This window comes from Myotis myotis, unplaced genomic scaffold (assembly GCF_014108235.1).
Source record: "Myotis myotis isolate mMyoMyo1 unplaced genomic scaffold, mMyoMyo1.p scaffold_m19_p_17, whole genome shotgun sequence".
In the NCBI taxonomy this organism is placed as follows: domain Eukaryota; kingdom Metazoa; phylum Chordata; class Mammalia; order Chiroptera; family Vespertilionidae; genus Myotis; species Myotis myotis.
Window position 1 is genome coordinate 19,357,850 of NW_023416321.1, and position 12,383 is coordinate 19,370,232.

At 44.2% G+C, this 12,383-nt stretch overlaps 1 protein-coding gene across 2 annotated transcripts in view; it reads left to right on the plus strand.

Annotated features, from left to right (window-relative positions):
- Positions 1-12,383, plus strand: part of MARCHF10 (membrane associated ring-CH-type finger 10) — an 84,373-nt gene that overhangs the window by 2,502 nt on the left and 69,488 nt on the right. For both annotated transcript variants that reach the window (XM_036338797.1, XM_036338798.1), the window contains exon 2: positions 6,831-6,950. In XM_036338797.1, the coding sequence (XP_036194690.1) occupies positions 6,831-6,950 (120 nt within the window). The remainder of the gene's footprint in view (positions 1-6,830; positions 6,951-12,383) is intronic.

Genomic DNA, 12,383 nt, shown 5'->3' on the forward strand with positions numbered 1-12,383 from the left:
TGAGCCATATCAGCTGGGCAAATCCCCTCCTATGTTTTTTTAAATATATATATATATACACACACACACACACACACACATATATATTTTTTTTCTACACACGTTTCTGTTTATTATGGCAAAGGTGAAAATGCCACCTCCTCCACAACAGCAACCAGTAAAATTTATCCCAAAAATAACTTGGTACAAAACAGGTCTGTTTCAGAATTTTTTTTTTTAAAAAAGGAAAAGAAATCTTTAAATGAGTTTTAAATCCTATTTTAAAACAGAAGAAACAATTTGTATTGATTTCAGAGAGGAAGAGAGAGGGGGAGAGAGAAACATCAATGATGAGAGAGAACCACTGACCAGCTACCTCCTGCATACCCCCCACTGGGGACCGAGCCCGCAACCCGGGCATGTGCCCTTGACTGGAATCGAAGCCAGGACCCTTTGGTTCGCAGGCCGATGTTCTATCCACAAAGCCAAACCGGCTAGGGCCCCTCCTATGTTTTTAACCACAACTCATATACTAATGACTTGTAACCTGAGTCTTCCCAAAGTGTCAGCATCAGATGCACACTGTTGTTGGACATCTCCATCTGGATGTCGCATAGGCACCTCAAATTCAGCAGGACCACGGTTGCACTCCTCATATCCTTCCTCCTGCCTCCCTCCTCTCTATCCCCTGTCTGGTGATAGTGGCCTAAACCTTCCCTGACTCCTCCTTCCTCACCACGCACATCCCACTATCACCCGCTCCTGCCAAGTTTACTGAAAAGCTCATGACCTTGTGTCTTCCTTTTATCCTATTGCCACCACCCTGGTTTCACCCTCTGTCATTTCTCTCCAAGACTATTACAATATCCTTATCACCGGTCTCCTTGCCTCCAGCCTGCTTCTTGAAATCTATCTAAAATGTGAATTTGACTGTGCCATTGGAATGCATGAAAACCTTCGGTTGTTTCCCTCACTTAAGGTCGGGTCCAAGACCCAAGAACCACAGCAAGACAGCCTGAACTCAATCATGTCTCTAACCTCTTCTTCACCCTTCTTTATGTTACTCTCTTGACAAGGATGGTGAGAAGCCCCGTTTTAATTTAGAGTCAAAGGGAACCTCTGTACTCCTATAGCACCTTTTTTCAAAAAACAAAACAAAAAAACAAACTTCAGTGAGTTATAATTTACATATTATAAAATTCACCTGTTTTAGGTGTATAATTTAATAACTTTCAATAAATTTACCAAGTTTGCAGCTATCACCACCATCGATTTTAGAACATTTCCGTCACTTCAGTACCACAGCTCCCTTTTCATACCTCTCTCCCATTGCTTGTGAAACTGTCTTTTGTGTGACTTCCTCTCAAACTCAACCACAGCTTCTTAAGGGCAGGGGTGGAAGCTTATTCTTCTCTGTTGAACCAAACACCTTGTCTTGGGTGAGAGCTGGTGTTACTTAATTTGACCACTGACTCTGCTTATCAGATTAGACCCAGATGACTTGTAACTATTCCTACAAGTCAAATCCACCCTCAGTGGAGCATTTCCAAGCCACTCACCACAAGGTCTGCAAAAAATAAATAAATCAGGTTTTCTTTAAGACATCCTGAGTATTGGTTGAAGTAAGTATATAGCAACCCACAGAAAATACTTTAAAGGGAACCACAATGAGTTAGATTATTTAATCTATCCCTTGCCTTGTTCCAGAAAGGATTTCAAGTAAGGGATTAAGAATCAATTGCATGTCTTTAATGACCCCTCAATAACTTGGTCCATATGCCACCTATATGTATTTAGATAATTTACTAAGGTAGACTTTGCATTGGGTGGATATTAAATCCCCGGGTCATTGATGAACTTGGTTGTTACTTGTAGAAATCCCAGCTCTCACTCACAGTGCCGTGACGTGCTTGAACACTAGGAAGTCCCCATTTCTGGGTGTACAAATAGTGTAAGACCTAATAACTAGATATGCCTCCTAAATCATATACTTTGGCCACACGTCCCTTCCTGTGTTTAACTGGCTCAAACGAACTGGCTCAAATTGAAGCCCTTAGAAACCTCCTGTACACACTATTCCTGCTACATCCTAAAATATGCTAAGGGTTGGTATGCACCAAATTAGCAGTGCCTTTGCAGGTCTGTGTGTAGTAGCAGGAGAGGGTTCAGCCTGCCCTGAGTTATTTTGATGCTACTCCTTTCAGTGGTTGGGTGGGACCCTTTTGAAAACATAAGAGGAAATAAACATCTCTTTGGCATATTACATGCTATTTCAGAATCTGGTAACTAGTACATAATTATATGCCATCTCAGAATTTGGCTCTATTTCTTCAAGGGTGTTCATGCTGCATAGCTTTTTGCTTTTTTTTTCTTCCTTCTTCTTTTGGTCAAATGTGTTTTTATGTACCTCGAGGCAGAATTTAGCCATTAATGTCCACTGAAAGCTTGAGAGAAAGATGACACTTAGCATTTTGGAATGATTTTCCATAATCTATCTAATGTATTTAAATGGGTTTCATCTCATGTCACTTATTTGTCCTAATTCCTTCAAGTACAGATCAAATACTGACCGTGATACAGACTTGTTCAAGGGCATGGCAGGTGGCTATGCCTGGTGGTGAGGGTTTGGAACCGCCCACTCAGAAGGTTGAGGGAATGAATGGAGATAATTCAACTTCCCTTCCTACTTGCTCACCTCTGAGGTCAAGTCATTTGAGAGCAATATCACATCAAACTGTTTTTACACCTTTGATTACTTAAAACCTCTCAAAACTAATGAATTTTAATCATGTCACCAGTGATCATTAAAACCCCAAACTCTGGATCATGCATGTTAGATCGAAAGAACAGCAGCCAAAAAGAACCAATTCAAGACACTTGCCAAAATGCTTGCGGAGTTTGAGGAACAATAACCTTGACCGGGGCCACTGTTGACTGAGATGCAGAGGTGGATCCTTGGATGGTGTTTATGCTACAACTATGAGGCTGAGAAATGTTCCTGTGGTGCATTGGTGGCTGCTTAAGGCACCAGGAGGCCGGGTAAAAGAGGAGACTGGTTATCAAAGAACCAGAAGAGGCTTTGAGCACCCCTGTTGATTCAGACAGCTGTAATGTGCAGAAGAGGTGGCTTCCAGAGGGCACCTGAGCGACTAGAACAGGTTCTCCTCAGCTGGCTGCCAGGGGAGGAGCGGGCTCTAGAAACACACGTCTACTTCTGGGACAGAAAAACAAGGATGACGTCCAGGCCTGAACAGAAAGAGTCTTTCTTCTTCCATGACCAAAATCAGAGTCACATTATTTGGCAAAGGCTGGCTTCAGAAATAGAAGTAAACCAAGAAATGGGATTGGAAACAATTAAAATACTCTTAAGATCATAATGGTGGTGGTGGTGATGAGTGTCTTTTATTGGGCGTGCACCATGAGCCAGTCACTCTGCTAAGCATCTGACCAGCAGTGCCTTGGGCTCCCCAACACTCTGGCAGCACGAGGCCGTCTCACATGCCCCTCTGACAGATGAGGGGAGTGAGAATCAATGGAGTTAGTCAGCTGCCCAAGGTCACGATGCTAGAAAGTGGCAGAGCTGGGGTTCGTTGTGTTTACCAGGATTGAGTTACAGTGAGTCACGAAACCCACGTCATCCCCCACGGGCGTAGATGCACCTTCTGTGTTCTGTGTTCTGCCCCCACAGTGGTGGCTTCTGCACAGAAGGCAGCCTGTCTGCGTGAGCTGTAATCAGAGGGATGAGCTCAAGGGGGGTTGGGGGGGGAGGGCGGGGAGGGGGAACAGAGGGGGAACACCAAGAAAGAGTGAAGGAGGAAGCCCTGATCCTCCCCCAAAAGGAAAGAATAAGAAGTCACCTGACGCGCCTTCAGCTTCAAGACTGCCCCCAGCCAGTTATGTCACATGAACAGAAATGTATTTATAGCAACCTAGCTCCAGGCACGTGAATTTGAAAGGGAAAAATTTGGAAGTTCCGAATAAGGGGAGCCCCTGGTGACTGTGAATTACAAGTCCATTCCTCCTCCCCATCCCGTGATGTCACACTCCTTTGCTCCTGTCACTTCAGGTCCCGCCCCTGAGCAGAAATGACGTCAGCATCAACAACAATGTCAACAACAAAAACATCATTGACATTTACAAATAACAGGAGAACTAGCCCCTGGGTGGAGTAGGACTGGATTCTTGCTGTTTCTAGGACTGGAAGCCTGGACGTGGCTCTGTCCCTGTGTTCCTTCTCCTCAGCAAAGCTGTGGCTTTGAGAGGTTTAATGTTTGATTTACGTAGAAAGATGGCTTGGCTGGATCAAAAGAAAATAATTGGAAGGACCTACCTTGCCACTGGTTTGCTCTTTGCTCCTCTATGAGAGAAGGGATCAGGAACCAGAGGAGAAAAACATTTTTTTCAACACTGTAAATCATTCCATTCCTCATCCCCTTTTGGTAAAGAAATATGTAAGTCGCATGCATTCTTGGAGAGAATTTTCAAAAAACACTCAGCCCACAAGAATTCTGTTCATCCCACAAAATCTGCCTGGGTCCTGCGAGCATTAGCTAAGACGGGTTCCTCCACTTTCAGCCCATCAGCGTTTTCTTGCTCCTTTGATACCAGTAGGTTAGGGTAACACAGACATCTGCTGCATCAGGAAACAATGGGCCAAGCCAGGCCTCCTCCCAAGCTGGGGCTCCCATCACAAGTCATTGTAGAAGGAACAGGAAAAGAGAGGCCTGTACTTAGCTACTTCTCTAAGCTCTCCAGCTAAACTCTCTTGGGTGCTTATCTTATTTATTATATAGTTTCTGTCCAGTGTTTTTTGAGTTTTCTGTTTAAATTAGTTATGAGCCGAAACCGGTTTGGCTCAGTGGATAGAGCGTCGGCCTGCGGACTGAAAGGTCCCAGGTTCGATTCCGGTCAAGGGCATGTACCTGGGTTGCGGGCATATCCCCAGTAGGAGATGTGCAGGAGGCAGCTGATCGATGTTTCTCTCTCATCGATGTTTCTAACTCTCTGTCTCTCTCCCTTCCTCTCTGTAAAAAATCAATAAAATATATTTTTAAAAATAAATAAATAAATAAATAAATAAATTAGTTATGAAAACAAACACGGCCCAGGATTTATCACAGTGGCTTACTGTCTATATGGAATAGTTTTTGGAGATAAGGTTAGCTGTGAGAAAGAAAAACAGCCATTTTGGAGTGTTCACCCTTTCCAAGCAAGGCGGGTGAAACCGCGCATTTCTCTTGGGAAGCCGGGATCCTACTTGCGGCAGGTAACCAACCGGCCACCATGCGCGAGCCTGGAGGCCAGTGCTTCCCCTGCAACTCAGTTGAGAAGCAGAGTGTAACTGACTCCCTGGTTTCCCAAGTGGGAAATGTGTGGTTAATATCAGGCCATTTCTATTCTTAACCTTGTAGCATATTAGGCTTTCCCCGTGGCGGGAAACCCTGGCAAGTCCTTCTACATCAAGGAAGGGGATGCTTTTCCAACAGAAGTCAAAAAATGCCCAAGAGCCCTAACCGGTTTAGCTCAGTGGATAGAGCATCGGCCTGCGGACTGAAAGGCCCCAGGTTCGATTCCGGTCAAGGGCATGTACCTTGGTTGTGGGCATATCTCCAGTAGGAAGCGTGCAGGAGGCAGGTGATCGATGTTTCTCTCTCATGGATGTTTCTAGCTCTCTATCCTTCTCCCTTCCTCTCTGTAAAAAATCAATAAAATATATATTTTTTAAAAATGCCCAAGAAATCTTCCCTTTCTCAATCCAGCAGGAAGGCGGACATGTCAGGCCTAGTTTAGAAACAATACTGTTGGTCTTTACACCGCCTTTCTTTACTATGATAGTGGATAATTTGGCTCTGGCTGGGCCATGGTGAATCCAGTCACTGGCTCTACAAACCTAGTAGAAATTATCTAAGAAGTTTTACTCTTTGGGGGTATTTAAATCATCAGTTTAAATCCTCATAGCACATGATATTCTTGGGTTTGTCCAGTCCCCATACTGGAGGAGAAATATTTTGGAAGTAGATTTTCTTTTCATTTTTTTTAAATGAAAAAAATATATATTATTTTTATTATGTTTTTATAACATTTGGGGATTACTTTCCTCCTGGACAAAAATGCAATTCAGTTAGCATTAAATGCTAGATATTGGGGGATTCAAAAGATAAGAAATGGTCCTTACCATGAGGGTTCTCACTGATCAGCAGGAGAAACAGGCTCAAAATATAAATATAATAGGGGCGAAATCGCATAATTCAAGCTTTATATGTATAAAGGAGCAATGACGTTGGCCTGGGGAAGAGCAGTGAGGCAGGGGAAACCTGAGACGCCACCCAGCTAGTTCCTAATTTGTCAAGAGAACATCCTGTGAAAGGCATTCCCAGTGGAAGGAACAGCATGTGCTAAAGGTCTTGAGTAGGAAAATTCTTCTCCTTGTAACAAGGGTGAAATCCAAGGGGACAGAGGAGAGTGGAGGTGAGTATGAAGGAGGAGCTATGAAGAGAAAGAGACCAGAAAGAAACGTTAATATGGTCCATTAGGTACTTCCTTCCTCGAGAAGGCAATTGTTGGGTAAATATTTGACAAAATGCCTCTCAGTATGTTTGTTGTTTGAATTTATGAAAGCAATGACTAATATGTTTCACCTGGCATTTTGGGCAAAGGGAAGAGAGAGTGATGCCTGGGCGAGAGTGTTCATACTGGTAACAGGTATTGATCAACCCTGCAGATATATATCGTGTATTTATTTCATTGCTTTATTTCACATTCTTCACAATAGGAAGCATAAAGTTATCAAAGCTAGTCATAGACCCAAGATGACAAAAAAAAACAACAACCCACCCTCTTTTGTTCTCCAGGCTTGTCTGAGAGGACAGGAATACAGAAGAGACTCAAATGAGAAGAAACGAGATCAATTTGGGGGGCAAGAGACAAATGTGGAGAGATCCTGGTTATTAAACGGGTCATCTTCCAAACAGGTACTTAGAACTCTGGAAGACATTCTCCTGCTGGGGTGTGTGCGCGCGTGTGCGCGTGTGTGTGCGCGTGTGCGCGTGTATGTGTATGTGTGTGTGTGTGTGTGTGTGTGTGTGTGTGTGTGTGTTACTTGGGAAAAAGCCCACACAAAAAGGAGATGTTAAAGAATCCTAAAGGTTAAAGGTCAGGGCAGGAAGAGGCAACGGCAGGAGCTCCCATTCTGGGTACCACCCCCCGGCCACATGATTTCTCTTCACCCTGGTTCAGCCTCCCTCTTCTTTCCTTACAGTCTAACCCATTAAACTGCAAATCCAGTTTTTATTTTAAATGAAGAGAGTAAAATGCAATAATAACTGCATCCCATAATAACTAGCCATTGTACAAATATTTGTGTCTAGGATGATAATAGTAAATAAAAAGAGCAATATAATATAATAGCAATATGAGAATGGTGACAATAACAGTAGTAGTGAGTAGTTATCATTATTTGAGTGCTTACAATGTTCACACTGTGCTAGGTACTTTGTACATATTAGCTTATTTAATTTTCTTAAATCTCTATATATTATTTGCCTCACTTTATGGAGGAGAAAACCGAGCCTTAGAAAAGTTAAGAAAATTCACCTCGGATTTTACAGCCAGTATGTGGTAGGGTAGGGATTCTGCTGCAGGCAGTCTGAGCCCAGAGAGGGTTCTCTGAACCACGGAGCTGTATGATCATATTTCATGTGTAAGCGCTTATCTGTGTAAGCATCTTCCTTATCCTATGTAAGCTGAATACCACAAGTGGCATTCAACACCCATTGTTAGCATGGTGAATTGATTTAAGATGAGTAATATGCCTTTTATAAAGTCTTATTTAATATTTTATGCCTGAAACATACTCTAGAGGATGGACTCTCTTTTCTGTTGGCGGTATGGATCCCCGAGATAGGTCCTGGATACCTGATATCAATCAACTTCTTGTTGGGATTTCTTCTCTAATCTAGGATGTTCACACTGGGTTATTTAATGTTCAAAGTACACCTGAAATCATCAGTGATTGATGTTCATGGATGGAGCTGCATCCCTGGGAGAGATCTATACTCCCTATTAAGGAACATACAATCACACGATAAAAGATTTCTCCTAGAGTCTGAGGGTGACAGAGACTAACAATATTGGCAGCCCTGAGAAGAACATGTTGCCTGGATCTTTCCTGTTACTCAAGGACAAAATGTGATGCCTGATGCTGATGAAACTTAGGGAGGGAGGTTAATCCAAAAATTAAATCTAGTCTGGCTAGAACAACACGTTTTTAGCATTAAGGTAGCTTCTTATATTTTTGCACTTAGGAACAAAAACCAAGGACAGATTTTTTTTTCAAGTAATGTAAATTTAAGCCAAATAGTTAGCATATAGCAATCTCTCTAGATTGGATTTATTAAGCAATGAGCAGCAGGGTTCTTCCATTTTCATGCAAAGACCCAAGATAGTCATGGTTGTTTTGTATGGCAAAGCTCATGCATTTGAAATATTCTAGGACTTGAAGTTTCATGCTCCTCTTCACAAACTTATCTGGGGGACAAGCTGGTAACAGATTCCTATCTTTTTCTTCTTTAGCTGTAAAAATTATTCATTCTTTAAATCATCAATGCAAAACACTCAGACCACATCTACAAAGGACATAGTTGTCCATAGAAAAGTAATTATGAAATAAAGATAAAAATAGGTGGTAAAAGTGCTTAAAACTGGCAATTTCTATTCCAAAGTACAAGGACAGGAGTATTCAATGTCAGAGAACTCAAAACAACATTATTTACGTAATCCTAATTCTTTCCAGATAATGATACCCCAAGGGTTGGGGCCTTGATTGTACACGAGCCTTCAAGGTCGCATCTTCTCTATCAAGAAGAGTGACAAAATCAGAATTTTCCACAGTGAAACTCACCCCCGCTTGGCTCTCTGTATGACAGGTATTCCTTGGGGGACACTAGAGGATTTGCCTCTGGATACAAAGGCACAGGAAGAGCAGGGTGAGAGATGTCACCGAACGCAACATTTCAACAGCCATCTGACTTGTGTGCTCATAACGTTGATCCCTTCCGGCTCCATCCTTCAACGTTTGCTGGGTACGAGTGAAGCCAGAGATCCCTTATGAGACTCAAACCAGATCCCAGAAATCCTCAGGCCCCAGGATCATGGTTTGCAGAATACCCATCCCAGGTTTGGATCCCAACCTCAATGTCTATGAAGAGCTGGTTGTTCTTAAACCTTCACAGTCTGGGCCTGCCCTGCTATATCTCAAATCCCGGGGGAATGAAGGATGTATCAAAGCTCCTCCTACAGGATTCTCCTTAGCAGGGAGGTCTGGAGCTAGTCTCCACGAGGAGGCTCTGAAAAAGAACATTGGCACCTCGCCAAGAGAACCCAGGCAGACTGATCCAGTTTTCTGAGCTCGGTGTATTGGAAGCCACATCAGGCACCAGAGTGCAAGAGATCCTTGGTCAGTCAGAAAAGGGCAGGAGAAAGAGCAGCTGTTTAAACCTAACCAAAGCCCTCTTCCCTAGGTGAACATCCTCCCGAGTAATTTCCTTCTAGAGATTTCTGTGCCTGAAAACTCTAAGGAACGTTTTGCCTCTGGTTTCTGAAGGCAAGTTCACTCTCGGCCTGAGTGGGTAGTATGAAAGCGGATTGCTTAATCCATGGACATTTTCCCACTGTACAGTCATGACGTGAAGCATGCCACTACCAAATTTTGACACGGATTGCAGTTCCCATCACTTAACACATACGTATTGCAATTTGACATGTACTGTGATTCTCATTCCTTAACCCAGCCTCAGACTGTCCAATTCTGATGAGCCTGGAATAAGCGAGGCATTGACTGTCAAGCCACAGGCATTTAGCGGCAAGTAATCAAGCTGTAATTTCCCGACACCTGCCTAGAGGCGGGCAGATCCCCAAGTGCACAGTTAACGTGGTGGCCACTGCATTATGACATGACTCCCTCATCACAGCCAGTGGCTTTAAGCTCTGGTCAGGCAGAGCTTGTGTTCAATCTCAATCTAAGATGAAGCAGTGACTATGGCGCCTGTGCTGAGATGTTCTGTGGATTGGTGCCTCCTGACCATGGTTAGTTGGTGGTGTGGCCTAGGAGAAAGCACACTTCTCACCGAGGGCCAGCTCTGTCCACACTGCAGCGTGAATTCGGGCACAAACCGCGCTCCTTCTAAGCACTTCAGTGTCCCACCAAGGAGATACTTATTATCATGCTTATCTCATGGGATCATTATGAGAACGAGTGAGACGCTTCAATGTCATACTAACATTAGATTACATTATAAATTGCCTTGGTGTTCAACTATTCTTGCAAATGATACTCCAGCGGGTGTCAGTGGAAGGGCAGGTTCTGATGCTTCTAGAATACCTTCTTCCACCTCAGCTCAGCCCCGGGCCAGATTTCTACAAGCCAACCTAAGCGGCAACTTCATTTTAGACCCTTTTCAAAGCTACGTGCAACCTTTTGAACTGTTTAATCAGATTAGAATTTGACAGGGAAATAAATAAACATCAGCTCCACATAACCACCTGGAAGCTGGATGAGTTAGTAGACTGAAAAGTGAAGTGGTCTCTCCATATGAGCAGGAACTCATTTCCCCGGGACAGCTGCTGGCCTAGAGGAGTTGGCTGCGACAGACAGGGCACCGGCGTGTTCACGGGAAGGGACTGGAGCCCAGATTTCCCCATAGAAAATGATGAAAATGATTAGCCCAGGACCTGGGGACGGCAACCTTCTATGAAAAGAGACGTCCTGGGCCCTTCTGCTCTTCCAAGATCCTGTATCCTTGCTGGAGGGGATGTTCAAATCTCAAGGATTGAGGAGATACCGCATTTACTTCACTGGCAAAGAAAGTAGAGACGAGATCTCCGTTTTTCAAGAGCACCATTTACTCTGTTAATAGGACAAGGATGATTGTCCTTTCACCATCATCAACCGAACAACTAAATATTTAGATTGCAGGTCACAAGGGCCCAGCCTGACTTTGGAAGGTGACAGTGCACCTGATCCCAGCAGCAGCTGGCTCTGCCCCAGGCCTGCCCGAGCCAGGGTGTTTACATCAGTGAGATCACCTGGATCTCCGGGAAAGTGAGGTAAGGCAAAGGTGAAGGTGGTTACGCAACATAAACATTTTCATTGTTCTGGCCATCCTACGTTTCTCCACACAAACTTTGGAGGCTACAATAAAGCCTCTTCAAGTAACCTGCAGTGGTTTAAGAAGTCAGAATATCCATCCAAACATCAAGGCAGCAAACGCCCAGAACTGAGCTGTCCAATACTGTGGCCACTAGCACATGGGGCTATTTAACTTTAAATTTAAATGAATTAAAATAAAATGTAGAAGTCAGCCGTTCCTTGTCTCACCAGCCACATTTCACATGCTCGGTAGCCACATGCGGTCCGTGGCTGCCATATTGGACCACGCACATATAGACCATATCCAGTGGTTCTCAACCTTCTGGTCCTTTAAATACAGTTCCTCATGTTGTGACCCAACCATAAAATTATTTTCGTTGCTACTTCATCACTGTCATGTTGCTACTGTTATGAATCGTAATGTAAATATCTGATATGCAGGATGGTCTTCGGCGACCCCTGTGAAAGGGTCGTTCGACCGCCAAAGGGGTCGCGACCCACAGGTTGAGAACCGCTGATATAGACCATCTGCATCGTTACGGAAAGATCTGGGGGCAGCCCTGCTTCACATTGTGGTCAAGTCCAAAACACAAACAAGACGACACCCCGTGGGCCAGGAAGGGGTTTTGTTTCCCAGATACTGGCCATGCATAACCCACAATACAATACTTTGCAGTACAGTAGGCAATCAAGCCAGGCTTGATTTGCATTGTGTGTTTTTCTACCACCTGGGTATATTTGCACAAATCCTTTCACTACCTATTTATTCAGCCTATCCTGTCTGTGAAATCTTCAGCTTCTCCTCTTTCAAACAGCTCTTAGGGAGTTGTTCTCCCATTAATCTGTCAGTGTCAACCTACCAGCACCCTTAGCAATGTCACAACAGCAGGCAGGACCCAGCGCGGGCATATGCGTTCCGGGAGTCCCACTGTTAATTTTCTCTAACTTCTGCTCATCCACTGTCAGATTCCTGTGGGTCAGGCCTCCCTTCTTCCTGTCCCGAGGCCCCTGTGCGGAGGAGACAGCTCACACAAGCACACGCTGGTTCTGACTGCCCCGCCTGGGAGGCAGTGAGTCATCTCCAACACCTGGCTCCGTGTTTGTCACAGCGCCCTCTTGACTCTGGCTCAGATTCTGCGCCCTCGAGCTTCACCTGAGTAATAAGCCTGCTCTGCCCACAGCGTCTCCAGCCCGAAATGTACCTCACAGTGACGGAATGCACAGCCCACGGTTTGACCACTGCAGGTCTATGGGAATT